This window comes from Poeciliopsis prolifica, unplaced genomic scaffold, assembly GCF_027474105.1.
Source record: "Poeciliopsis prolifica strain line A6 unplaced genomic scaffold, Auburn_PproV2 SCAFFOLD018, whole genome shotgun sequence".
Classification (NCBI taxonomy): domain Eukaryota; kingdom Metazoa; phylum Chordata; class Actinopteri; order Cyprinodontiformes; family Poeciliidae; genus Poeciliopsis; species Poeciliopsis prolifica.
This window is the reverse complement of record NW_026562393.1, coordinates 7,627,411-7,655,370: the sequence shown is the minus strand read 5'-3', so window position 1 is coordinate 7,655,370 and position 27,960 is coordinate 7,627,411. Positions and strand designations below refer to the sequence as shown.

General features: G+C 37.2%; 1 protein-coding gene across 3 annotated transcripts; it reads left to right on the top strand.

Annotated features, from left to right (window-relative positions):
• The first annotated feature begins 4,527 nt into the window (after window positions 1–4,527).
• cyth1b (cytohesin 1b) lies at window positions 4,528–27,325 on the top strand. 3 transcript variants are annotated; one of them, XM_055042629.1, is made up of 12 exons: window positions 4,528–4,800; window positions 15,251–15,333; window positions 18,801–18,865; window positions 19,098–19,164; window positions 19,821–19,939; window positions 20,093–20,286; window positions 21,142–21,290; window positions 23,125–23,236; window positions 24,308–24,384; window positions 24,463–24,534; window positions 25,468–25,622; window positions 26,728–27,325. In XM_055042629.1, the coding sequence occupies exons 1-12, from the start codon at window positions 4,710–4,712 to the stop codon at window positions 26,804–26,806; spliced, it is 1,263 nt and encodes a 420-aa protein (XP_054898604.1). In that variant the 5' UTR covers window positions 4,528–4,709; the 3' UTR covers window positions 26,807–27,325. The 3 variants fall into 3 exon arrangements, with proteins under 3 accessions (XP_054898604.1, XP_054898605.1, XP_054898606.1); XM_055042630.1 differs by lacking the exon at window positions 4,528–4,800 and adding an exon at window positions 9,791–9,919; XM_055042631.1 differs by lacking the exon at window positions 4,528–4,800 and adding an exon at window positions 11,779–12,211 and having other exon boundaries at window positions 23,125–23,237; window positions 24,306–24,384.
• The last annotated feature ends 635 nt before the right edge of the window (window positions 27,326–27,960 follow it).

The window sequence follows — 27,960 nt, the reverse complement described above, 5'->3', positions numbered from 1 at the left end:
TCGGTCTGTCCTCTCACTGCGACAGCCATTATCATGGCTCCTGGATTAACTTCCAATCACTGTGACCATTTTGATGTTCTGCAAAACATTCTGTCTAATATAACACACATCTTTTGGCACCTTTTGTAGAGTTGTACATTTTCTTAAAATTTATATTTCATATTTGAAACCAAAGGGTTTATCATCAATATTATTTGTGGTTATGTCTGTTAACATAGGCAGCATTTATGTAGAGGACATAATTATTGATAATATAATGTATTGTGATGCGCTGATGACTGATTCAAAGTGATTAATCTCTGTGTTGAAAGTGGAATTAACTCGCTACACTTAAAAACAAAGCAGATATTTATTGCTCTGAAGATGTAAATGTTTGATAAAAAGGCTTTTTTTTTTATAGGCCACGGATTGTCTAGTGTAGGAATTAGGAAATATTGCTTTCTAGACATTTATTCTGTGTGTTTGGAGTAAATTAACATACATTTATCTTCACTTAGTGATTTTAAACAACTTTCATCTCTTTTAGCAGAACACTGTCACCATTTTGACTAAGTTTTTAGTTAAGGAGTAATTTTATTTCATGTTGTGTAAAGTGAGTCATGTGTTTGAGTTTCAATTTCATGTTTTCTCTTTTTAAGCTACAGTAACAATTTTAAGTTGAAAGAAATTACCTCCTTAATGCATCAAATTAGCCCTTTGGTTTAGGGTCAAATTGAACTCTTCAAACTTTAGTTTTCTTTTTCTGGTTCAGTTTGTGTTATTTATTTTGTGAGACAGAAGTGTATGGAGCTCTGATAGTGCCAAAAAAGTCTGCGTATAAATTTTGATAATCTTAAAAAAAAAAAAATCTGTAAGATGAACCTAAATTTGTTGTAATTTTCTAGATTTTTCTAAGTTTGCAACAAAAAAAAAATATCCCCAGAGAACAAACTAATGAAAGACAACATGTCACTAATTGTTTTATTATAATTAGATAAAAAAAAAGAACTTGGGTATTAAGACATGTAAAAATAGGTTCATTAGGTTTAGTAAATAAAAAAAAAGCTTGTCTTTGCCTACTTGTGTCAAAGACAAAACACTTGGATATATATACTTATTAAACTAAAACGTCTATAAATGTTCTTTAATTTATCTCAGCTGCATCAATCCTTGTAGATTTAATGTCCAGAGTTTGTTCTATTGTTTTCAGAAATTTGTAGCTATGATATTTCGAAAATATTCATACAGTGTATTAATATCACTATTATTTAAATAATTTGTAATTGCTGAAAAAAACCCCCCAAAAAACAAAATTACATTTGGGAATGTTATTTTAAAAACAGACTTCAGAAAAGCTTGAGGAGCTTAATGTTACATGATGCAACATTTTCTTGTGTCAACGCCCCAAGACTTTTGCTCTTGTTGGGTGTGTGTGGTGCTCTGTGATGCAACTCTGCAAGAATAAAGAGAACATATAGACATAGGCTGTTGGGTTGATTTTTATTATTCTTGCAGCTTCAATACTAGCGTTTAACAGCTAATATTCCTCCAGCAGTGACTCAAACTGAGCCAGGACGCGGTTCACAGGATGCATTTTAAACTAATGTTTTAAATAAAAAACATTTATTCAGAATTTGCCCACACCTCTCCCCTCAAAGCTGTAACCTACCTGCATTCTGGAGCAAATATGTTTGTGAATGCAGCGTTTACTGTCTGAGTGGGAAAGCTTTGCAGAAAAAGAGGTCCATTTACCACCCACTGATAAAATGCTGCTGATTTTCAGCTGTTCACTTCCATAAAACACAATTTAAATCCTCAGCAACAGGCGCTTCAACTCTAACCTGATGATATTTATCATCCATACAAAACATGGATTTATTCCAGCACAGACGAAAAAGAAAAAAAAACACCCTGACTGGCAATTTTTCCATCCATATGCTAATCTTGTAAAAAGTTCACTGAGGCTGGCTACATCACGACACCAACTCTTTCTCTTTCTTTCTTTTCTGTTCTTTCCAGATCTAGACACACAAAGCAAAGAGATGTTCCCGGTTGATCAGAGTGTTATCTGCTGAGGCACGAACACGGCACAGAAAGCTCACCAGAGGAAGAGGTCAGGTCTGGAGAGAGAGAGAAAGGAGGCTTAAATAGATTAAATGAGAGCAAAAATTAAGAAAAGTCATGTTCTGGTGAACAAACTCCTTCAAAGTGAAGGAGTTAAACTAAACATTTAACTTGTTTAATCAGATTAAGCAAGGAATAAATGTTTTTGTTCTTAGAAATAGGATTGGAGATGCCAAACTTCAAGTGGCTTCCACAATTTTTTTCTTTTTAAACGAAAGGCATGCAGTTTGCTTCTTATTTTGGACTCGATGGAAGAAAAATTTGAAAATATTTTTGTCTTTTCTCAGCAACAAAACAGAATCTAGGTCAGTTTTCATTTGAAAACATTTAACCAGGGTTTTATACAGCATTTAAAAGCAGATTTGGATGCAATAAAGTGAAAATAGAAGAAAAAAAGAAGGAAATATCTTTTCTTGGATTCTGGTTCAAGAAAAATCATTCCGAGGGCCATTTGTGGCCCCCGGTGCTCAACTTTGAACACCCTTCGTCTAGACAGCAGCACCAGTGCTTTACAGCAGATGCAGTTTATATTTAGATGCAGAAAAAGCTTTTAACACATGCAAGACCTGCTGTGACAACTGCTGACATTTTTAGCATGTATTTGGTTCAAGTTGTTATACGACCTGCTTTTCAGTGGTGATGAATAAATCGACAGTCGCTTCTGTCCACTTTGAATCACATTGGCAGTGGTTCTCCAGTTATTTTCTTATTTCAAAAACATTCAAGGTTTTAAAACTGGTTTTTAAACTATTTTGAAAATAAGAAAGAAAGAAAGAAAAAAGAAAGAAAGAAAGAGAGGAAGAAAGAAAGAAAGAAAGAAAGAAAGAAAGAAAGAAAGAAAGAAAGAAAGAAAGAAAGAAAGAAAGAAAGAATGGAAGGAAGGGAGGAATGAAAGAAAGAAAGAAAGAAAGAAAGGCAGAAAGAAAGAAAGAATGGAAGGAAGGGAGGAATGAAAGAAACAAAGAAAGAAGAGAGAGAAAAAAGGACATTTGGATAAGATGGAGCCTGAGAGCTAAACCAAACGCTATAATATCCTCAAATAAGAAGAACAAATCTTGGAAAATAAATAAATTTCACAAACAGTTATTGAGGAGCTGAAAATGACAGATAAGTTTTGCATTTGCTGAAATGGCTCTCCATATTGTTAGAGCCAAAATATGCTTAATAAAATGGGCAAAATGAGAGTTATTAAATCGAATCTTGAATTAGATTTTTAAATTTGCATCTGAATGAATCACTAGATTTCATTCATCAACATTAATTTGACAGATAAGGGAGAAGAAAATTAGATGTTTGGACATATTGTGTAGAATCATGTTTAGAGAAAATCCAACAGGTCATACTTACTGTCAAACATGGTGTGGAGGGATAATAATTTGTGTTTCTTTGTTAGTCTCAGGATCTGAGCAGCTTAAACTCCAAACTAGTCTAGAGATTCACCAGAGCAAGTCTGTTCAACATCTACAATTTGACCAGAAATGTGTCTTTAGTGGAAAAATAATCCAAAATAAATCTAAAGACTCAGACAATGAAAAAGCCAAACAGAAAACGACTTCAGTTCATGCTGCTGTTCTGGTTCTACAAGCTCCTGAGATGTCGGGGGTGTTTATTTTTTCTTTTGCATTGTTTTCAGACTTGCTAATTACAACAAATGTTTAATCATTTGGAAAATACAGTATATTTTAAAAAAACCTTTCTGTTTTTAAGCACTCTTTAAACAAAATGGAGCCCCCCTCCGGTTCATAAATATAAATGTCGGCGTGGAAAGGTGCAGAAATAAGGCTGGAACTTTTTTCTCTAAATGCATCCATTTTTATTGTGATTCTTGAATAATTTTCTGCTGAGATCATCATTTTTAGACCTGAAATGCAAATGATTAAACCAACAAATAGCCGTAAAGAAAAAACAAAATCTGCTTTGTAGACTAAAAAAAATATTTGAAGTGGTCCTGATCACCAAAAATCTTCAGTGACTTTGTACAGTCCCAGTACATGATGCTACCTCCACCGTGCTTAACAGTTTGTACTACGTTTTGAATTTTTCTTGATAAAATTTAATTTTCCCTTCAATGCACAATTCTCGGCATATGAATGCTCTTTTAAGGTTTTGTATTCCTTGCTCTTATGACTGCGTGTTTGCTCAGCTCTGACTAAACTAAACTGGGCTCTGATGCATTGTGTGTAGGTGTGAAACAGGACGCTGCGAGGTGCATGTGTGTGTTTGCATTTGTCATCGCCACCAAGAATACTTTTGAGCAACTGTTCAAAGTAACACAAGAAGGGGAGGAGGATTTGGACGCCCATTAGCGCTAGCTGGGCTCCTTTAAGTAAGAGAAACACTTGAGAAAGACGATGGCGTATTTTTGGTGTGGAGGAGAGCAGCTCAGGAGTGAGGTCAAGTGTGTGAGCAACAAGCGTGGAGGGAGGAGAGAGAGAGAGTGGAGTGGGAGTGTGGGAGAGTTCGTCAGACTCTGTTGATGGTCAGGAGGGAAAACCACAAACGCTTTATTCTCAGACAGCTTTTGACTGAGAGAGAGGGAGATGCTGGGAGTTTGCTGTTGATCTTAATTATTTTGTCAGCGATCTCTGAATGAATGCTGCGTTGTGATGGGGACTGTGAGTGAGCTGTGTGCATCCAGTTTCCAAGCTTTTCTCTGCCCTACTGTAAGAGGTGGAGCACCTGCTGCTGCAGCCTCAGGTGAGTACTTTACTTATCTTATCCCACGCTGTTGTGATCTGGTGTCATTAAAAAAAACAGTGAGATAAAGTGGCTCCAGTGTTTAGTTGCTGTGGTGATTGCAGAGCACTCTATAGCGCTGACATTTCTGTGTTCATACACACACGAGTCAGTGCGTGTGCCTGCGTGTGTGTGTGTGTGTGTGTGTTTCTGTGCGCGTGTGAGAGCTTGATTTGAGGACATGACGCACTCCCATCACATTCTGGTCCAGGGTGCTCCTCTCCGGTGGGTGCCGAAGTGACATAATCTCCATCTCTGCCCACTGCTCTCTGCTCCTCGCAGGTGGTTTCTCACAGCGTCGACGCGCTCATTCAACAGCAGTTGTTTACACACTGAAAAAAGCTCGGCAGGCACTCGCACAGGTTGATTTGATGTGGCTGACAGCTTTTTATAAATACACAGTGTAGCCCAGTCATTTTGTTCCTTATTTTAATGTCATGGGCCTTAAAATGGTGAGAACTAGGACAAATTTTCAGATAAGCCATTTAGAGCTGCGGGGAGTCTCCACCTCAGGTCATACTTTCCTGAAAACTTGACATATTAGCAGAAATATAGCTCCAAGTAGGAGTGCAGATCATCTCGATAGATGTCAAATTATAATTGTTTCTTTCAGTCATATTCCTGCCAGTGATGGCCACACTTCCACTCACCTGCTAATAGCTACAAATTGTTTTATTTAGCACTTTTGCTAACTTTGAAATCATTAAGCACACTTATTAAATTAAATACATTTTTACAGATGCGCAGTAAAGTGCTAAATTACTCATATTTCTTGACATCCACCAGTGGTGGGCACATTCTGCTCATCTGCTAAAAGCTGAGTTAATTTGTTTTTGTTTAGCACTTTCACACACTTAGCTTCCCTTTAATTAATTTTTACAAATACATTCTAAAGAGCTAAATTTTGTAAATGCTTTATCGACCGCTAACAGTTCTTCTATTATTACATTCATGCACTTACTTCTTCTTTATAACAGTTCAGTTTTCTCTCCTCACATTCTCTCATTTTTTCCCTCCTCAGTATTTAATTTTTTTTTTCAGACAACAAAAAGTAGTGAAGCATTAAAAACAAATAGAAAATGAAAAGGCATTATAGAACATTAACATAGGCTTTCAAAGGTGGATTTGATTTGAAGCATTAGCTTTAGCATTAGCTTTTGCTAAATACCGAGCTGGTGTAGCGCTTTAGCGTTAGCGGAAGTAATGGAAAAACTAAAATTTTTGTTTTTTTTGGAACAATCTAACAGAAAACTGCAAAACATCTGAAACACTTAGTCCCTTTAAATCAAGACTGAAAACTCACCTGAATTGCCATAATAAATGAAATATTGACCAACATATTTGTTGTTTATGATTTTGGTAATGGCACTCATCAAAATGTAATGTTTTTTTAATTGTTGACTGTATGGTGTTTTTGTTATGACTTTGTAATTTTATGTTTTTGCTTAAATGTGCAATACAAATGAACCTGATTGATTGATTGATAGCTAATAGCAACACCCAACTCTGACAACCGCATAGCTAATAAGGTTGGTAAAAGATCCAAAGCAACACTGTCCAGTTTACTTTTTTATATGTACATTTTTTAAGTACATATAAAAAAAAACATTGACAATACAGCACATTGTTCCAATGACATTTAAAAACAGTATCTTGATGCACTTATTTGAGTTTTATTAAGAGTGTGTACAATCTACATAAGGCCATAATTATACACATAATTATACACCCCCACTAACATTTGGTTAAATGTCCTTTAGCAAGTTGCAGATCAGCTACACACTTTTTGTAATCACTAACAACATTCTGGCATGATTCTGACTCAACATTAGATCACTCTTCTTTGTAGAGTTTCTTTTAAAATCGTCAGTTTCCTACCATATTCCAGTTTATTTAATACATTTTCAATAAGCTGTAAGTCCTTCCTGTTCCAGAAGCCAAATGTTTGCCAGATTTTTCCAAACCAATACCAGTGATAATCTGTGTTTGGGTTCACTGTGCCGTGCTCATTAAAACGTGCCCACAGCATGATGCTACCACCACCATACCACAACCATGGGTGCACTTTTCTCAGGTTTGAAACCTACTTTGTGTCCCGTTATTGTGGCCAAATGGTTTAATTTTTAATGTCTCTGAAAGGAATTTGGTTTGCCTACAAGGACACTGACAGTCGGTCCTCGTTCTTTGGTCAACATCCTCTGAGTTGGTATTAATGTTCAAAGTGGACAGGAAAACTGCTGTACCATCATTTCCAGTAGCAAAACCTAAACATCCTAAACTACTTCATCTGAAAGTGACACCCGGCTGGTGTAAAGCATCTAGAATGGACTCAATACAAATGCTATTCTCCATAAATTTAGGAAATTCAGAAAAATGCATGTAAGCTGAAATATTTGATGAGAACTAAAATTTCAGCCAAAAAGAGAAATCCTTGACTATCGCTAGCGTCTGTATGTGTAATTTTAATTCTGACTGGATTGAGGGGATTCAATTTTAATATTTTCTTTTTCTGAAATGATCAGTAGAAAGGAAGAAGATGTAAAATCATCAAAGGTTGTGAGGATCAGCATAAAACTGATCAAACACCCTTCAGCCTGACTTCTCAGATTGAACATATTTACATTATCTTCCTGTTTACTGAGATAATCAGACTAAGAGAAACTATCAGATAAAAAAAATTATCCAGGAAGAGAAAAACTTCCATGATTGTTGCTCATTATTAGTCAAATTATAAGATAAAGAGAGAGAAAAAATCTCCATAAAACACCACAAAAATCAGAAAGAAAGCAAAAACTAAAACTAAAGTGAAATTAATAAAATAATATGAAAAAATACTTACTAAGATTAATCAATTAAAAACAAAGGGAAGTTAATAATAATTTAAAATGAATAACATTAAAGACTGTCAGACAAAAAAGCAACAAAATTAAAACTTAAAAAAATGGCAAAATGGCAAAACAGTCAATTGAAACACTGATTAGTAAAAAAAAATTATATTAACACAAAATGACTCGCTGTGCCCTCAGTCAGCTCTTTGTTTTTAAATCTTTGGTTTGTGCAGATAAAAATTAATCTTGAGAAAGATTGAGCGGCTGTATGATAAATTAGTTGTAAAGAAAATATTTAGTCAAGCAGATGACACAAGGCCAACCTTTGGCTCTGGATGCAAAACTCTGTTTATGGAAGGGGAAAAAACACATCATTCCTGTGGTTAAACATGGTGGTGGCTGCATCATACTGTGGGAATGTGTTTGTTGAGCAATAACAGGAAGGCAGATAGACAGACCTAACAGAAGGTAATTCTGGAAGGAAGACTTTCAGATACAGCAGAAGACTTTTGACTCAGAGAAAATGACTCTAAACATTTATGCAGCCAGAGCTTGAATGGTTTAAATCTTTTCTTCAGACGGGAGTCGAACTCAGAGTTAGTGGAAAGTTCTGAAAATCAATTTTCACAGATGCTCTCCACCCAGTCTGACTTAGCTTGAGCTGTTTGTGCAAATCTGGTAGAAACCTCCCCCAAGGACTGCCCCACTTTTCAGATTTCTGTTTGTAAAACAATTGAAAACCATTTTACTTCCAGTTCACGATTATTGTGCTAATCTAGCACTTCTAAATATTACCAAAACACAATAAAAAGTGGTAGTCACAAGACGTGAAAAAGTTGAAATGTCTGAATACTTATTCAATTAGCTGTTTATTGGGAGGCTGCCTGATTAAACAGTGAAATTCAGCAACTTTTTTTCCCACCGCCACGCCTGACCACATCCTGTTTTTTGGTGGGTCCAGCCTCTGAATAAAGCAGTGATTCAATCACACAGCTGCAATCCCTTGCCCTCTTTTTCCTCTGTCCTTCGCTACACCCTCTCCTCTCCCTTCCCTTTTTGCCCGCTCCCAAACGGTCCATCTCCGATAGCACACCAGCTTCCCTTAAGCTAATGTGTTTCTGTATGCCTCTGCTACTCAGCAGGTGGGGCTGTTATTTCAATTTCCTTTTTTTATGTCTATCTTGTGAGCCCTGCTTCCTCTTCCTGCATAAATGTGGAAACGGCGATTTCTTTGCCAGGTATGTTCTCATACGGCTTAATAAGTTGGACAAACCCACATCCCAAAAGGTGCTTGGAGTACTTTTTAGCACGTAGGCTTTGATTTTCTTTTTCATACCTAGTTTAAAAGATGCAAACAGTTAAAGTCCAAAGAAAACACTCCATAAGCTTGAAGAAATTGTAACTAAGGCCAATTTATATCATTTGCAAGATAGTTTGGCTCCCTTAAAGAGAAAATGTTATATCGTGAAGGGTTTCCCCAATATAAACAATTAGGCTTGAAATCATACACCTCTTTGGTTGCTTTAATTTCTTGCTTTTTACAAAGATACATCTAATGTGAAGGAATAACAGCAGTTCTCATTAAGCCCCCTTCTATAACATTTCAGGGATCCAAGCCTTTATCACATCTGATGAGATACATACAAGATACTCTTGTTGGGTACGTAGGATGATAGGATAGGCTGCCCCAGTCATTGTTGACTCATGGTTGCTAAAAACTTTACAAGATCAACTGATTTTAGTGACATAGTAGATATAAAATATTGAATAAAATGTTGTGCTAAATGACTGGCTTTATTTTCACTCATACATTTAACTTTATGATCCATGTTGTCTCCAAGTGTATTCTGGGTAAAGCTTATCACCAGCCGTCCACCAAGGTCATCAACGAGATCAGAGCAAAAGAGAATTAAAAGGTTTAACGTGTCAAAATGTAAAGGACTTCCAAGAGGTGTGAATACTTTTACAGGTAATTGTTAATACATTAAATATAAAGGCGGATGCTACAAAACGCAGATGTTTGCAAGGCGATCTCTGATTGGTTGCTGAGAGTTGAGGCTCCGCCCCCCCAGCCTCTCATCCACCGGCAGTTTCTCCGCAGCCAGTTGTCACTAACTGGCAGTTTAACGGTGACGGTGCTGTGACCGAGGGTTCCCCCTTTGACCCGAAAACTTCATTAAAAAGTGACCAAATAAGATTTCCTCACGGAAACAACGGGACCAACATGGTGTTGAAGTCAGAAGATGGAGTCGGTGAGTTTCCAGACACGGTTTTATTGGTTTTAATGCTTCGCTAATGCAGAGGCTAAACAGGTTAGCTGGTTTAAACTAGTTTAACTTTACGTCCTGGGATAACTGACGTCTCGTTTGTGTCCTAATATCACATCGTTTTAGCTTTCGGTTTCCTGCCAGGGCAACAAGTCCTCATCTGGCTCATGTGTTAATGCTCCTTGGCAGCCCTTTATAGACTGACACAAGGGATCTATTATTATTATTATCTGGATTGAGGCCAGCCCTCATGGGGGGGTCTGTACTTATTGTGCAGCAGCCCGTGTCTCTGAAACCAATCAATGCAGCCATTTATTAGCTGGATTGTCCTAAAAATACTCAGTTGACTTGACTTGATGTACTTTTGTGCTCTCTGTTTCCTAACTTGGAGCCAGGGAGTTGGAGTCTGTCAGCAGTAGGAAGCTGTGGAGAAACCGGACCAAACAATGATGAACCCTAAGGTTGTAAATCAACCACCCTGCACAGCTGTGCACTGGTGTTTCCTGTGAACAACCGAGCTGCACTTTCACCATTTCTTCAGTAACAGCACTCAGTTATACTATCAGGAAGGCAGTTCAATCTGAGTTTGAGTGAAAGGGAGAACTTAGGAAGAAACACCAGAATCTGAGCTGGTGAATCTTTTCCTTTCACAAACGATGATTAAATTTGAAGAAAATTGTAGATTTTCCACATCAGTTAAGAGCATTTGACTACTGTAGTTCCTATTAGTACATATGTTAACAAATTTCTCAAAGGAACAGCATACCAAAACAAAGTTTTACATAAAAAACAGAAAATAACTGTAATTTTAATAGGATCAGGTATGAACACTCAAAATGGAACTTAAAATGTAGAAAATTGGCATTTAATTGATGCAATTTTGCAAAAAGTTACTTGAATACAGTAGTTGATAGTTTGTTTTCAAGGACATTGGACATTATTGTTTTTTTTCTATTTTAATGTACCTTTTGTAGATCTCAGTGACATTACTGTAAAGCTTAAGGAGGTAAGTGGGGCCATCATTATGATGAAAAGGAATAGTAAAAATTGAATATCAAAACATAATATAGCAGTATTAGTTTCAGTATATACATATACATATTTTTTCTTTTGATTTAAAGAAAAAATAAAAGTTGTGTTTCAGCTGTTTTGATTGAATAGTTTCAAATCCTAAGTGCTCCAGATTCCTGTTAACATGACTGTTAAGTTTAAGGGTCTCTCTAAATTACCCTTAGGTGTGAGTGTGTTCATGGTTGTTTGTCCTGTGAGTCTCTGTGTGGCCTTGGGATGAACTAGTGACCTGTTCAGGATGGACCACTCCAACCCCATGCAACTATACACCGACCAGCGGGTCTAGACCATGGATGCTTCAATTCATAATTTGCCCGTTATTATTCAACTGATTGGTTCAACTTTAGCTTTTCACTTGATCACACTCTCAAAACTTCCCCAGGTTCTCTCTCGGTCACGTTAGGATGTTTTCATTTCCTGTACGTTTAGGCTTACATTTGTTCCCCACTGTTCTTTGCTTCCTTTCTTCCAGTTCTTACTTACTGGACTTCTAAGCCTCGAGGCTGAATGAATGCAATCAGTAATCAGGGCAGGATTACATCAATCTTTTGAGCCAGTTTTCCTCAGGCCAAGGAACTCTAAAATGTACAATTATTCCCTTTTTTTCCCCCAAATCCAGAATAGACAATTGATGCCTTGTGAACAGTGCCTGACAGAGCATTTTTCTCTCTCTTATCACAAACAAACTGCTTTGCCTTGGGTCTTGGGTCATGTTCTTTTATGTGAACAAACACATGAGCTAAAACAAAACAATCTAGTGTCTGTGCCTTGCTTGTTTCTTTATCGCCGGTTGTTTTAAAGACATGCCTTTCCTCTTCAACGAGCCAAGGGAGGGAGCCTGCAGTTGATCTTCCACTCCTTGATGGATGGATGAAGGGATGGAACAGGGAGGAGATGAGATGGCCAGAAGGAGGAGGGAGAGAGATGAGACTTTAAGGGTTCTCCTCCTTCTTCATAGACACACTTAAAAAAAAGCAAAGTTTGCCCTCATTTAGCTTCTGGCAGGCTATGTTTCCTCTCCCGTCTGCAGTAATGAAGAGATTAGAGCGGCAGAGGGACTGAAGAACCGCAGGACTGACCTGACTAAGAGAAACTGGTGACTAAGTCCCATCCTGAGGTTTTTTTAAATTGTTTTGGGCTGAAGTTGTTGTTCTGGAACCTTCAAAAGCTGTGGGGAAGAAGCCGAGCAGACGCCAGCATTTTCTGGTATGATCATCAAGATTGTGACACAAATGTGTAGGTGTTCAGTGCGTCATCTTAACTTCTGCATGAGGGTTTTTTCTTTTTTAATGCCAAAACTTGAGACAGGATGAGCGTGTGCATGCATGAGTTGTCACGTCTTCTTTAGAAAACTTGCGAAAGCAGGAAACCTCAGCTTAACGTACAGTAGCTGCAGATTGATTATGGTGCGTATTTTAAAGGATGTGATACATAACCTGCTAACCACCAAGGCAGGGAAGGAGGATGGAGAGCAAACGGATCCAGAGCAGCTGATCATCAATAGCTTTGCAACAATGAAGGGTTGCAAGTTGCAAAACAATTGCAAACTCTGATTTGTGGAGCTGAGTTTTAAAAAGTGTACTTATGTAGGATGTGTCTAGATTGTGTTTTATAAACTGTTATAAATAATCTAACCTATTTCCTCTTGAAATGAACCGTTGGAGGAAGTGAGTAAATGCCAGTTTCACTACCTTTTTTTTTTTTTTTTTACAGCGTGTTTTTCTGGTCTTCAGGTTAATAATGAAAGCTGCTCTGGCCTACTTAAAGCCTCCTCTGGGTGACAAGGAGATGTGTGTGATTAGTTAGTGCGTCACTGGGTGTGTTGCACAAGATCATATCTAAACTGAAGTCAGACATTTGTGGGTATTTTTGGCAGGGTTAATTTGGCACATCCATGCCTTATGGTTATAGAATATATTTCTATAACCATACAAACATTCTCTATGGTTATAGGTTTTCTATAACCTTTTCTACTGCTATAGAAAAGGTAATTTACTAAATTAATACAGAACTGTATTAATACAGCTCAGTGTGGTTCAGTGTGAAATCGGCATGACTGGTAATCAGAGTTCTATGTGGCTTTATTCTGAATCCTCCTGTTAGACATGAACATTTTTTAAAAATCTGGTCAAGAAGAAAAACTGTTATAAGTTTCATCCAGCCAAAAACTTGTTTGTAAATATAAGTATGATGGCATAACCTGAAATATTTTGAAGCAGATAAGTGCAAGTTCTTAGAAGAAAGTGAAAGGTGTAATCTTACTGCTGCCAGTTTTTATTTAAACAACTAGGAGCATCTAATTAGAATCTCTAAACACTCAAATGAACTCTGACCCAAAATCCCAGAGGAGTAGAAAAGGAGGCGGATTCGCAGTGCTTTCCCAAAACTGATGGTATCATCCAGGACTTGTGGTGTGGAATATCATGTCTGCTGCTCCAGATATTAAACTGTCAGAATGTCAGTCAGAGGCTTCTTCAGATTGGACGTAAGACTGACTGCTACTGGAGCTCATTCCAGCCCACAGCATCACAACTCACATTGACTGAAGATACTTGAATAACATGAGTCATTGCAACATTTAATTTCCCTTTAGGATACATAAAGTATTTTTGAATCGAATGTTACAAGATTTTGAATGCAGAAATATTGATGGCTATACTTTGCTAGTTGTGTCTGTAGTTTTTAATTAATGTACAAATATTTGGACGAATATCCCAATTTTGACTGTAGCAGCCATTCCACTTTTTTCTGAAAGTTTTAAAGACTGCCAAGTTGGAACAGAGAGTTTTTAAGCGATTCAGTCTACTGTTTGACCAAGAAAATGTACTGATAATTTATTTAGTCCATGTGAAACGGAGCTGATGTACTGAGTGACCCTGATTTATGCATTCATGGTGATAATGCCTGTTCTCACTGTGTGCCCTGTTTCTGCAGAGTAACGTTGTCATGAAAGCAGAGAGAACTGAACAATATGAACTGATTGAAATCCCTCAGCAGGATTCCTCTAATGAGACTTATTTGTCATCTGACTGGTTGCTACTTCACTTTAATTGCTCGTTCTCTGCTTTTATTTTCTTGGCTTATATATGTTTTGGTTTTTTTTAAACATTGATAAAACCACCTTATGAAATAATAGATGAACTTGCTTGCTGTGTCTGGGAATAAAAAAAGGGAATGTGCCACTAACACCACAATCTTATTTTCCCACCTGTTACCGGCCTTCTTCCTCTTCCTTTTCTTCTTGCGTAAATTTTCTTGAGAAAAACCACCAGACTGTCTCTGACAGATCAGCTTTGATCTATTTATCATGGCTCTGCAGATATTTTGTGTGTCTGTGGTACATGAACTTCTGTTCTATCGGAGCACACACTCGGTCCTGTGCAGTTATGGGTGTTTTCCAAGCAGGGAGGAAGCCAACACTGTAATTTGTGCTTGTAACTGTAAAGTATGACATGAAATTCGCTTCCTGTACTTATTTTGCTGACATTCCTTTTGTTGGAGCTTTTTGGTTTTGGTATTTTACTTTGCTGAAAGTGTAAATATTTTGTAATTCTTTAATCACAGAAATAACTACTTAGAAGTTTTGTTTATTATTTTAGTTAACAATTACTTTATGGTGACAAAAACTGTAATCATAAGATTGAAACATCTTTCAAGTAATTGTTTAAGTTTTATATTTATTAAATCTTATAGTCCACTATCAGCTGGCTCCTCCTGGTTTTGTTTTATTCAACACTAAATTTGTGCGGGGGGGAAACTTCAAGTCTGATGGCTCCATGAGCGCTGATAAAACCATCTAATCACTTTTATTGTTCTAAACTAATATTTGTCTTTTATCGGATTAGTGCACTTAGTCTTTCTATTGCTCATATTAAACAGCTCAGAGCAAAAATGATACATCAGTGCTTTTATAATCTTTTGTTGTTCTTAACATGCATATTTTTCCCCTCCTTTTATTAGAGCATCATTATTGTAGTCAAAAGACATTATTTCAGCTGTATGTCTGAGATGCTGTTTGTTTTGGGCAGTGAGCTTGAGTCCGTCTTCCTGTTGGTGTCTGTGGTGACCGGTGGTGTAATCTGATGGAGCCCAGATTGTGTTGCCATAGTGAGCCAGAGCAGTGGGACTCTCGGGTCTCCGTTCTTCTGTCGTTTTGAAGTGTGTGTATGCTGTAATTGCATTGTGTGTCGGATGAGGGAATATTTGATCTCTGTGCCTGAGTGCTGGATTTGTTTCTGCCCTCAGTGCCCAATGACCTGAGTCCAGAGGAGCAGCAGGAGCTGGAGAGCATCCGCCGCAGAAAACAGGAGCTGCTGCAGGACATACAAGTGAGTACGATTCTCAAAGACTTTCCGTGAGCTGCTCCTTCTCTCTTCATTTCTCAAACTGTAAACAGATTTCATCTAAAGCCTTTGTTAGAAGTAGAATCACTTGTTTGTGTTGAGAGATTTGTGCCCACTCTTGTCACATTAAAAAAAAAATCTTATTCATACATGAGTGTATGAATAATAATGAAAGCAGTTTGGTGACATTTCTTATTTCCTAAAGTTAAAATAAATATAAATTTTTAGGATAAACACATTTGAACCTTCATCTTAAATATTTTGTTTGGATGAATATCATATGGTAGAGCGGGGATTGAATAAATATGGAACATAATGCCGTATTTGCTGAACCCCTTGTCCTCTGATAGCCCTAAATAAAAGGGGTATCAGATTGCGTATCAACTGCATTTTATATCTAATGTGGGAATGAGATAAATTACATTAGACTGCTTCATATAAGTCAAAAAACATCTTGATATTCACTGTTACCAAAGAAAGAAGTGAGCAGAGGAGTGAAAGTCAACAGTACAACAGAGATTTGGAGAGTTAACTACCGAAAATGTGTAACATAGAAAGTATTGGCGCTCACTGCTGCTTTGTAGGTCAAAAAGTAAACTGTGTGTACAGCAGCAAAACCAAGAGACGGTTTTATAAATAATAAAAAGCTCCATTTACAAGATTAAGTTCTGAGGTTAATATTAAAGTCAGAGAGCCGGTCCGCCTTTAGAAAGCACTTGGTTTAACATGAGAGTTGGACGATGGCTCATCTACCGATTATCTACTTTAAAAACCCAATGCATGAGAAGAAAGTCAGTTTCCCCCAGTGTTTTATAAGCCACCAGGCTTTCCTTGTGCCCCTACCAGGTTAAATATTGCTTATATACTTCAGTATTTTTAAAATGTTTGCATTTTTTAACACTTTATAGTTGGTGTTCAATATTAATCTTCCAATAGCACATAATTATCAAATGATGTTTCCAAATTTCCTGACAACTTTAAACATTTTTAACTCAAAAACGTGAAAGGCTGCTGTATGAATGACTGGCCCAGCACCCAGCTACCAGACTTGGCAAGTTTTCTGGGGGAAACCTTGAAAGTACATTATTTACATTACATTGTTCCACCATGAATGTTTAAAGCCTGGTTATTTCAAGAGGAGTTGTTTACAAAATACGGGAGAAACCCAGATTATATTTCACATGTGAAACCTTGAGGTTCCAGCTGTTGTTTGCATTTTCTCCTCGTTGTTTGAATACCAGTCTGTGTCTCCTCCCCATATGCTTGAGTGAAATGAGACTTTCATGTCTAGACCAGCGAGTCTAGTTGGGCTGATGAGGGTCAAAGGATATGATCACCGTACACAGACGAGACAGATGATCCTCTTTGTTTGTGGGTTGAGGAGCCCCACATATGGACGACCTGCAGGAACAGTTTCCCTCCTGCTTATGCCCCCATTACAGATAAATCAGCAGATAACCTATTAACCTTGTTTTTAAAGGGACAGGACAGCAATGCCTATAGTCAGAATGCAATACTGTAAAAAAACTAGATGTCCTTTTTTTAACATTAAACATGGTTTGCTTATTTTAATCAACAAAATGAATAAAGCACCAATATTTTAAACTTTTTAGTCTGTTTGGCTAACTTTAGAATGTATAACTGATTATAAAACTGGTTAAATAATTACATGTGTGGGTCTATTAGATGAGCAGTGACAATTAAATTATTTGAAGTAAATAACGATATATATTTTGCATATATATTTAATAGAATTTCTGCATTTATTTACATAACATGCATTATACATTTATTTTACATTTTATTTTATTAAAATAAGAACACATACAAAAAGTATTAGCTTTTTTATTTACTACATTGTGAACCTGTAGCTTATGATAACAAAAGAAAATACTGAATTTGTTATAAAGCTTTTTTTTTTTAATTAGGTGCACAAACGTGAGATTATGGAAAATTAAACTTGGACAATATTAGCTGTGGAAAAGTGGAAAATTGTATTGCCTTTAAGAATGAAGGGTTTAAGAGTGCAGTAATTAAAACTACAAAAGAGGCAGGTTTCTTCATGTATTAATATTCATTATAGAGAGGTTTTGATTGCAGACTTTATTAACTTACCCCAAGATCTTCTAAAATGATCTTTGGTATCAAGATCACATTCTGCTAAAATGTGATTAAAAAGCCAGACAGGTCTAAAAAATGATTTGATAAGTGGATCCAGATCAAAGTTTTATGAGAGTTGGTGATTTGAAGTGGCTGTTTTCTATCTGCTCTGCAGCCTGCAGGCGGTGATGATGTGCAAACTGATGAATGTCATGTTGTTCTCCGAAGCTCCGCCCACTTTCACCCTCAGGGACACACGGGTTATGAACCATGACATACTGCAGTAATACAGAGGGAGTGCATTGTTTCTATGTTTCTGGGAAACAGAATCAGAAATAAATGTAAAAAATAGTATTTACTGTAGTTTCCAGATTCCCTCAATGGGAGACGTTTTTTTAAAATATTTGACTCTAGATTTGTCTTGTTTCTGGTCTTCTGCTCACATGAATCATTACACCGTCTGCAAAACAGATTTCAAATTTAGTTTAATGAAATTTTCCCAAAAAAAGTGATAAAAAACAGAAGTTCCCTGTGTTCCATATTGTTATGCAAATTGGATTTAAGTGCCATAAAGATAGCATTTTTTGTTCTGCTATTAAGTTTATAGATGGCATTGTGTGTCAGGGCTCTTTGAATCACTATAATTAATTTCAGAAAGCTGGGTTGGTTAGTTTGTCTGATGAGCTCAATTAAAGGAAATCCACTTAAGAAGGATGTTCCACATTATTAAGCAGGCCACAGGTTTCCAGCAATATGGGAAAGAGAAAATCATCAGATAGTGTAGTAGCGTATGAAAACATTACATATTTAACGAAAACTGGAGCGCTTATTGAACTCTGGGAATTTGAGTCTTAAAAGTGCGTAGGAACCCTGCGGTCTTTGTTGTCCTTCTTCCTCTCATAACCTCGGACTTGCCTGAGCAGCTCCACTAAGCCGGTCGGTCTTTGATCCGTCATATTCCCATCTTCTCCCCAGCGCCCAGGCAGGGAGGGGCAGCCCGATGAATCTGGGTCAGCAAAGGGAAGAGGGGGTGAGCAATGACCCCAGAACAGGTGCTGCAGCGGGACTCTGCAAAGCGAGAGCACAAAACTCCTGCTGAGAGGAGGAATCGCTCTGTCGGGTCAGGACTGAATCATGGCGGCACTTTTTTAGGAGGTTTAGTGGGTTGTCACTAGAGTGGGAGGTGCTGGTCGTGATGAGCTGGTCAGTGGGTTCTTCTGAAGAAAGAATTTAAAAAAATGCAATCTGTTTTAATAATGAACTTAAATCGTGACTGTTTGTTATTTACGTTTTTGTTTTGTGGTCTGAAGCTGACCAAATTTCCCCTGTTCCTCTTCTCTGTCGCCTCTCAGAGGCTGAAGGATGAGATAGCAGAGGTGAGCAATGAGATCGAAAACCTGGGCCTGACTGAAGAGAGGTAAAGTGTCCCTCAAATACCATTTCTGTGCGTAGGCAGCGCCGCTCTGCTCAGCCTTTGTTTTACAGACACAAAAAACTTGTTTACGTCATCCTTTTACACGATGTTCTAAGTATGCATCATCTTGCTTAAATCCATTTCATTCAATTGCTAAAATGAGATTATAATTGTGGAACTAAACTGGTCATTTATTGTTAAGTGCTGAGAGTATTTTTGTTTTATTTGATTGCAGGAAAAGCATGCAGAGGAACAAACAGATGGCCATCGGCCGGAAGAAGTTCAACATGGACCCCACAAAGGTGAACGCATCAGTCAATCTCTTCATTTAACAAACAGCTACAGACATTTAAATCTGTTTTTCAAGCAGCTGTTTCTATCTTTTACTTTACACCACATAGAAAATCATTCATATGCATGGCATGATGGATCATGCCATCAGCTTTGAGAACAGAATACATACAAGTATGTTTCAGCGACTCAAAGGCTAAAAATTTCCAAGAAATGCAAATTCAGCATAGAGTGTAGAGCTGAAACGATTAATTGTGATGAATCAATTACTGAAATAATCGTCAATTAGCTTGGTAATAGAGCTTAATCCTTAGCTGGTGTACACAGGCTAATTGCTGAAAGAACAACACACTCAGTAGTTAAACTAATGTATCATTATCGCAATTAAACAAATTCTCAAAGTCTGGACAGAAGGGATGATTCAAATAAAACTTTTTGTAAATATTTTCTGCCTGGTTTTAGAAAAGAAAGCGAGAAATCAAATCTGAAAAATTGGATATTTTATTTTAAAGCCGTACAGCTGACCCCTATTTTGCTTGTTGTCGACTAGGTAAAAACAATCACTCAATCTTTGGTGATTTTAGTTATTAAAAATAATATGTTTTTGGCCCATGCGTGCTGAAACAGACTAATTTTGTTCTTATTTAGTCGATATTTTCCTCCTCAGGGGATTCGCTTCTTGATCGACAGCTCTCTGCTGAAACACACCAGCGAAGACGTCGCTCAGTTTCTCTACAAAGGAGAGGGCCTCAACAAGACGGCGATCGGCGACTATCTGGGGGAGAGGTGAGCTGATTTAATTCACATTATTGGAATCATGATTCATAATGTTACACAAGCAGCTCCAGGCGAGCTGTAATGCCGCGTCGTTTCATTGTTTCTGATGTCTAATGTGGACTTGTGGGTGTGTGTTTGCGTGGGATCCTGTGTGTCGTGCAGAGATGAATTTAACATCAAGGTTCTGCACGCCTTCCTGGACCTGCACGAGTTCACGGACCTGAACCTGGTCCAGGCGCTGCGGCAGTTTCTGTGGAGCTTCAGGCTGCCGGGCGAAGCCCAGAAGATCGACCGCATGATGGAGGCGTTCGCCCAGAGATACTGCCACTGCAACCCGGGCGTGTTTCAGAGCACCGGTGTGTGAGCGCCGGGTCAAACACAGAACGCTTCTGATGTGCACACAAAAACGTTAAGGGTTCAGAGTGGGGAAAGTCTGCAGAAGACTAACTAGGATTTTATTTTAGTGTTTTCAAGGATAAATGTTTTAAAAAGGAAATAAATGGGTTAAAAAGATTCCAGATATCGCCTTCCTTCCTTCTTCCCATCATTCCTTCTTTATCAATCACCTTTCTTATTTCTTTACTTCCTTCTTTATGGCCTTCCTTCTCTCCTTCCTTCCATCCTTCTGTCCTTCTTTCCTTTCTTAATTTTTATTGTTTCTTTCCATCCTCTCTTTCTCCCTTCCTTTATTCCTTTATGGAATAAAGGAATAAAATTCTTTTCTAGAAAATTCTTTTCTTCTTTCTTTCTTTACTTCCCTCCATTCTTCCTTATTACCTTCGTCCTTCCCTTCAGCCTTCTTTTTGTCTTTCATTGAGTCTTTCCTTCCCTCTATTCTTTCCTTTCTTTGTGCCCTACCTTCCCCTTTTCTCTCCTTCCTCTCCTTACCCTTCTTTATTCCAGTCTCCTTATGTCCTTCCTTTATTCCTTCTTATTTCTTTGTCCTTCATTCTACCCTAAATTGTATCTTTCCTCCCCTCTTTTCTTTACCTTCTTGTTTTCTTCCTTTTTGTCCTCCTTCCTCCAGTCCTTTCTAGTATGAAATGTAAACAACTCTCAGTCTGGGAATTTGAATTAAATTGTATTGGAACCTGTAGAGAGTAGTCATCAGGTATCATTTCCCAATAAAATCACCTGGAAACAGAATATATTTTTAAACTCAGAAAAGCCTGACCTCGATGTTTGACATTCAAGTTCTGCCTGTTTTCCAGATACATGTTACGTCTTGTCGTTCGCCGTGATCATGTTGAACACGAGTCTGCACAACCCAAACGTACGAGACAAACCGTCAGTTCAGAGATTCACTGCCATGAACAGAGGAATCAACGACGGAGGAGACCTGCCTGAGGATCTGCTCAGAGTGAGTCCAGTTCCGTTTGTTCTGAGGAACTCCTTCCTCTGCTGAGGCTCATTTTTAGGTGAACAGGCTCGGGCTGTATATTGATTCTGCAATATTCATGTTTGGATATCGGAGCGATCGGTGGCGTCCACTTTGTGATTTGTTTTTAGCTTAGAAGTTTCTGTTCTGCATAAAAAGGATTACCTGAAGAATGAACACGCAGCATGCAGTGGCGCTCTGTTTTGAGCTGGAAAACGAAGAGGGGAAACCCGCAGTCTGGGCGCAGTGAGGATTTCCATTATGGTGGATTGATCATTCTTATTAGCAACTGATAAAGAGTATCAGAGACGGAGTACAATGAGATCCTGGCAGTCTGAGAGGCATTTAATATTTGTGAAGCGATAACGGCACAAACAAAATTCTTTGCTGCACAAATATTTGGTTCTAATTTTATTTAATTTGAAAAAGATGGGGAGGCCGACTTCACTCAGGTAAAATGGATTCATTTAAAGAGATTTTTGCTATTTTATCATTATCATTATTATTATAGACCTGCTTTATGAGAGGAACTAAAAAGCTAAATCAAAGCAAAGCCTGTAACGATGCAAACATTGTCTTCACAGAGACTTGTGGGTTGTGTTGAAGCTATTGTTCTCCTGCTAATGTCAAACAGAACCATGGTGACCACAGCACCATGGATGCAGCCAGACAGGAGGTCAAAGTTCAAGCTGTGACCACAGTTTTTCCATCAGCAGCTGCAGCTTCATTCACAATCAATCCCCGCTGCGCTTTTCCTGTAAACGGCCTCCATGTTTACTCTGTAATCCATATTCTGATCACGTGTGTGTGTGTGTGTGTGTGTGTGTGTGTGTGTGTGTGTGTGTGTGTGTGTGTGTGTGTGTGTGTGTGTGTGTGTGTGTGTGTGTGTGTGTGTGTGTGTGTGTGTGTGGGTGTCATCATGACATACTTTCAGCAGTGAAACTATACACTCTTTCAACAAACCTTTACTTGTTTTGTAGAGATCTGGGGAAACAACTATAGAATCTCCAATAGATTTAATTTCTGCCAAATAAAAGTCATAAAAGATATTAAATCTTTAATTAGAACCAATTAAAAACCAATTCAAATTAAACAAAGCTTTGTTTATCTAGTTTCCCAACTCAGCATATTATTTCCTTAAAATAAAATATAATGTATAATAATATATAAATATATGAGTATTTTATTTTCTTAAAATACTCAGAAATTGTTTAAGAATTGTATTTGAAACATAATATGTAACAATGTATTGTCTATTATATGTTGCATGACTTTGTGTTTTTGTGCTTATGATGTAAAGGACTTTGAAATGCCTTGCTGCTGAAAAATAAATATTTGATTTGATTTTGATTTAAGGAAAAAGATGACAATTGAAGCTAATAGGGAAATGTAACTTTAAACAATCAAGTATAAATATTAAATTAAATGGTATGTGAATAGTTTGTCAGAATATCTTTAAGTAATAACATAACGCAGTTTAAAAGGGATTGAAAGCTGAAAAGGGATTGAATATTTGAAATCTGATTGAAATCTTTGTGATGATGATTTTCTTACTTTTTAAAAAACTTTTGTGTTTCGTTCTTGTTTTTTCTTTTGGATTTAAATGTGTGTTAATATCCTAAATTTAGTTAAAACGTATTGCTAATTAACACTTCTAAGCTTCAGCCTAAACTCTTTCCATCTTTTGACTTTGTTTCTAATCTAATCCAGTGGAATAGGAGGGTTTATTGACTGTAGCAACCATTACTACTATTTTAGTGTTTGTTCATGTGTCTTAGATTTAATAAGACTATATGTCTGTTATCATAATCTGCAGAATCTGTACGACAGCATCAAGAATGAACCGTTTAAGATCCCAGAGGATGATGGGAACGACCTCACACACACTTTCTTCAACCCCGACAGAGAAGGCTGGCTGCTAAAACTCGGTATGTTTTCTCCTGTTGTTTCAAATGTATTAAATTAGACAAACAGGGAGCTGTTGTTGCTTTGTGTTAAAGTTCTTCTCTTGACATTCTTCCTGTTTGTGTTTCATGGTTTGGACTCCAGGAGGTACGTATTGTTTCGTTTTACCGTCAGTGCACCGCTTCGCCTCCGGCTGTGTGTGTGTGTTCGCTTTCCTTCACGAAGCTCTTTAACGTCCCACTTCCAGGGTTCGTACGGCTTGAAATCCTTGAAAATGCTTGAATTCTGTTTGGCGTTTTCAAGGTTGGGAAAGTATTGATACTTGATATTCAAACTGCACATTTTGGTAAAGAAGTGAAATTTAACATTTGATGAAACCAGATATTTTCATTCGCCTAATAGCAAGACACAAATCATGTGAAGTTAATTCAGACCAAACGTTTCTTGTTTTATGTTAGAATTATTAAAATTTTTTCTATTTGCTAAAAGAACATTTTTAGAGATTTTCTTTCTCTTATTTGTAACTTTCTTTCAATATTGTGTTTAAGCATTTAGCTTGAACAGGAAGGTAATTTAACATGATTTGTTTGGATTGTTTCAATGTAATGAATATTTATTATTTATAATAGTTCAATAATTTATTGATTTGTGTCATTGAAATAAAGTTTGTCTTGTATTTATACCTTAATGACAGTTTTGGGGGATTTGTCGTTAAATTTGTCGTTTTTATTTTCTCTCACCATCAAGAGAGATTTCAAAACCTAAAATTTTCATTATACAATATTTTAGTTTTATTCCTGAATCTGTAGATTTTAACAGCAGTAAGAAATTATATGATACAATAATGATCTGAATCTGCCTTTTTTAGTTGATTTGTATTGTTTTTATATCCAAAGTGGTGATTGGAAAATGGTTAAAACTTCCCTTCGAAATGCTAAAAGTTCTTGAATTTTACTGTACGAACCCTGAAGTTCACATTTTGCTGCTTCGTCCACTTGGTGGCATTTTAACTCCTGCAGTCTTTGCTGTGCTTTGATTAACCAGCTGATTTGTGTCGCAGCGCGTCTGTTTTCTGAAGTTTAATCTGTCCTCAGGTGGACGAGTGAAGACCTGGAAGAGACGCTGGTTCATTCTCACTGATAATTGTCTCTACTACTTTGAATACACCACAGTGAGTGTTGGTCTGCAGATGAAGGCTCTGCTGCGTTCTTGTAAAGTCTGTTCTTCTAGTGTTATTTGTTTTCCTAAGGATAAGGAACCCAGAGGGATTATTCCACTAGAAAATCTCAGCATCAGAGAAGTTGAAGACTCAAAGAAACCGGTAAACTTTTTATTTTATAGGTTTTCACATCCGGTTCAGAATCAGATTTAAAAGAAACGACAACAAAAAAAAAACATGGAAAGTTGACAAAGAACCTAAGATTCCTGCAATACTTCCAGTTTAGAAGAATAATGTTTTTGTGATTTTTGTTGTTAAATGATTGTGCAACCGAAAATTTAAGCTTCTAAAATGATTTCCACCAGCTTTTACACCTTTAGCTCAGCTAATATTATATACATACTTACAGTTTATCTGTCGTCACATCATTCATCTTCATCCAGAGCTGCTCATTGCTCCTTAAACATCTTTTATCCTGAAACAAAAAGCTCTTAAAAGTTACGACTGAAAGGTTTTCTTTACTCTGTGGTTCTCAGTTCAGACAGAAAATTTTGTTTTCACATCCCTAAAACTAGATCACACTTTGTCTCATTGCAGCCACAAACTTTAACGTATTTTACTGGGATTTTTGTGTGAAAGAACAGAAACTGAATGAAAATGATGCATGTCATGATAAGCAATTATGGTAGGTGATAAATTGTCTCAGACGTTACCGAGATAAACAATGATATTGTTTTGAGACCAGATTCAAGTAACAATGCAAATACTCTCTCTCAAAGACCAATAAACTTTAATTTCTAAAGAACATTAAACATTAGAAGATGTTTTAAACATCCTAAATGACTAAACAAAACAATTGAAATGACATAAAAAGTACAGAATTGTATTTTTGTCATTCAGTCTTTGACAGACAGAAATATAAGCTCACTTTAATTTATTTATTCTGCAATTAACTGATTTATTGCAACTGGCGATTTTCAAATTCTAATTTGGGATGAAATAAAGAAAACATATGTTTGTTGTCTCTTTTTTTTATTCTTCTGTCTGTGTTTTTACGTTAAGTTTCCGACCCGTTCTGTCTTCCCTCGCTCCCAGAACTGCTTCGAGCTTTTCATCCCCAACAACAAATACCAGGTGATCAAAGCCTGCAAGACGGAGGCGGACGGCCGCGTCGTTGAGGGCAACCACACGTTTTACAGGATCTCCGCTCCGACTGCAGAGGAGAAGGACGAATGGATCAAAAGCATCAAGTGAGACCTTTAGCTTCCTCAGAGCCAGACCAGGGGGACGAATCGTGTTCAAAGGTCCAAATCTCATTTCTAGATGAGATCAAAGCTCCAGAGCATCAAACCTTGATCAAATCTCTTTAATTTAATTTGCTTTAAGCTTAAAACGAAAAGAAATGACACTTTGTTTACAAATGGTTGCCTGACACTTCAACTCTGATTTAGAAACATAGAATATAGAGAATTCTTTAAATTTATATTTAAAAAAATATCTTAAAATGGAACAATATTTGTAATTTTCAGTCTTTTCATTTCATAAATTAACAGTTTGATTAGAGAAACTTGAACTAAGATGTGTTTCCTTTGAAAATTAAACTTAAAAGCACAAGAATAAAAAAATCGTTAAATGTTTTGTAGAGTTGGACAACTGATGGTGGGATTTTTGTAGCTAGCTAGAATCTGTTTTAACGTTTTTGTTGAATAAAATTTCTTTACATTATTACTTTTTCTGTATTTTAATTGTAAAAATATTCCAACTCATGATAAACTTGGGTTCAGAAATCTTGTTTAACCTTCAGGTGTTTCTAACTTATTTTTATTCGACTTGTTGATAATTTTTGACTCATGTTTTGTTTGAGAAAAATGGATTAAACCGGCATCTGCGACTTTTAGGACTGTAAGAATCATATTTTCCCCTATAATAAGATTTATTTAGAACCAAAAATGTTTAAAAACCTTATACATAAAATTTTAAAAAGGCAAATATGTTTGGATAAATATCAACTTCAGGTTTAAGGTTTCAAAATAAAAATAAAAAAAACGTTTGCAGAGAAAACAATATTGTTAGTATCATTCTGTCGTGGAAAATCAATTCATCACGTGAAAATAATTTTTTTAAATTGTTTAATTTCCCTCTGGGATCAACAAAGTACTTTTTGAATTTGAACAAAACCCAACAAGTAAAACCATAATTAGTAATTAAATGCATATTTAAAACAGTAGTTTATCATTTTAATTATTCTGTTGGGTGTATGGACCCAACTCAACAACACAAACCAAACTTTGCGCTCAGCCTGTGATTCATGGATGAAAACTGTCTTCTTCTTCTCCTCCTCCTCTCACCCTGCAGGGCCGCCATCAGCAAAGACCCGTTCTATGAGATGCTGGCGGCTCGGAAGAAGAAAGTTTCTTCCCTGAAGGGGCTGTAGGAGGATCCGTCACTGTGACGATGACTCTGTAACCTTCAGCGCCGACGGTCCCCCGATTCGTCCGATTCCTCCCTTGTTTGACCCAAACTTCAAGCAGGTTGAGTCAGTCAGAAGCCTCGCCCGTGTTTGGACTGTTCCCTTTATGACGGCTAACTTGAGTCATATTGACCCGATGAGTATTTGGTTTCAGCGCATTAAGACCTCAGACTGTTTCTCCAGGAGAGAAATGCAGTGAAACCCTTTAAAAAAAATTACTGCAACTGGAATCAAACAAGGAGGGAAGAAATGAGTATTTCTTATCAAATCATGTTGCATAAATCCCAGCAGCGCTGAACGTTAGTGACTGGTGAGTAAATGTGTAAACGGAGTCAAAGATCATCATGAACACAGCCTGGTCCTTCATTCTGACCCATTTTCTAACTGCTTGTTTAAATGAAGGTAATGCTCAAACAGCTTAATATTTATTTATGCATATTTCCTGTAATTTATTGTTTCTTTTCCTCATATTAAAAATTTGCACATAAAAACCCACGTCTTCTGTTCTGGTTTCTAAGTTGATCAAATCTAATTTAAACAGGATTTGACCGTAATGATCTGACTGATTAGGGGAAATTAGAAATTTTCTCTCGTCAGGTTGAACATTATGACTGAAAAATCTCACAACCACTCTCTCATGCTGATGCTACCCGCTGATAAAATCATTTAAAAGATCCTATCTGCAGGACGTCTGTCAGCAGCAGCAGCGTTTTCTGCCTCTTCCTGCCGATCTGATCGCACCGGGTTTTTCAGCACAAACATGGAGGCCACAGTTGAGAGGGAAGTGGGGAGATTCCCCGTCTAGACTCATGACCTGGAGAGCAAAACGGCGAAGAAACGCTCCTGAAGCGAGCAGGCAGTGGTTTGCTTGGTTACCACCGACGCCCACACAGTCTGCAGCTCCCTGCTGCTCTGCAGGGTTTGGTTAAACTGGGCGTTTTAATGGTTGGCCTGTGACTTTCTCTGAGAAACTGCCTTCACTCGTTTTCACACAGGCTGGGTTTTACACCTCATGTGAGTCAGGGAGTCTGAACCGCCCAGAGCGGCTAAGGTTCTGCAGCTCCTCCGCAACCGACCTTCAAAACATTTAAAACTTAAATCTTTAGAGTTGGATGGTT

What these genes read in the sequence shown, in the direction of transcription:
- cyth1b (XM_055042629.1), top strand. Translation starts at nt 4,710, where the DNA reads ATGGGGACTGTGAGTGAGCTGTGTGCATCCAGTTTCCAAGCTTTTCTC. An exon ending in AGGCTGGCTGCTAAAACTCG is followed by an intron (nt 23,237 to 24,307) that starts GTATGTTTTCTC and finishes ATCTGTCCTCAG; the next exon opens with GTGGACGAGTGAAGACCTGG. An exon ending in TTGAAGACTCAAAGAAACCG is followed by an intron (nt 24,535 to 25,467) that starts GTAAACTTTTTA and finishes CCTCGCTCCCAG; the next exon opens with AACTGCTTCGAGCTTTTCAT.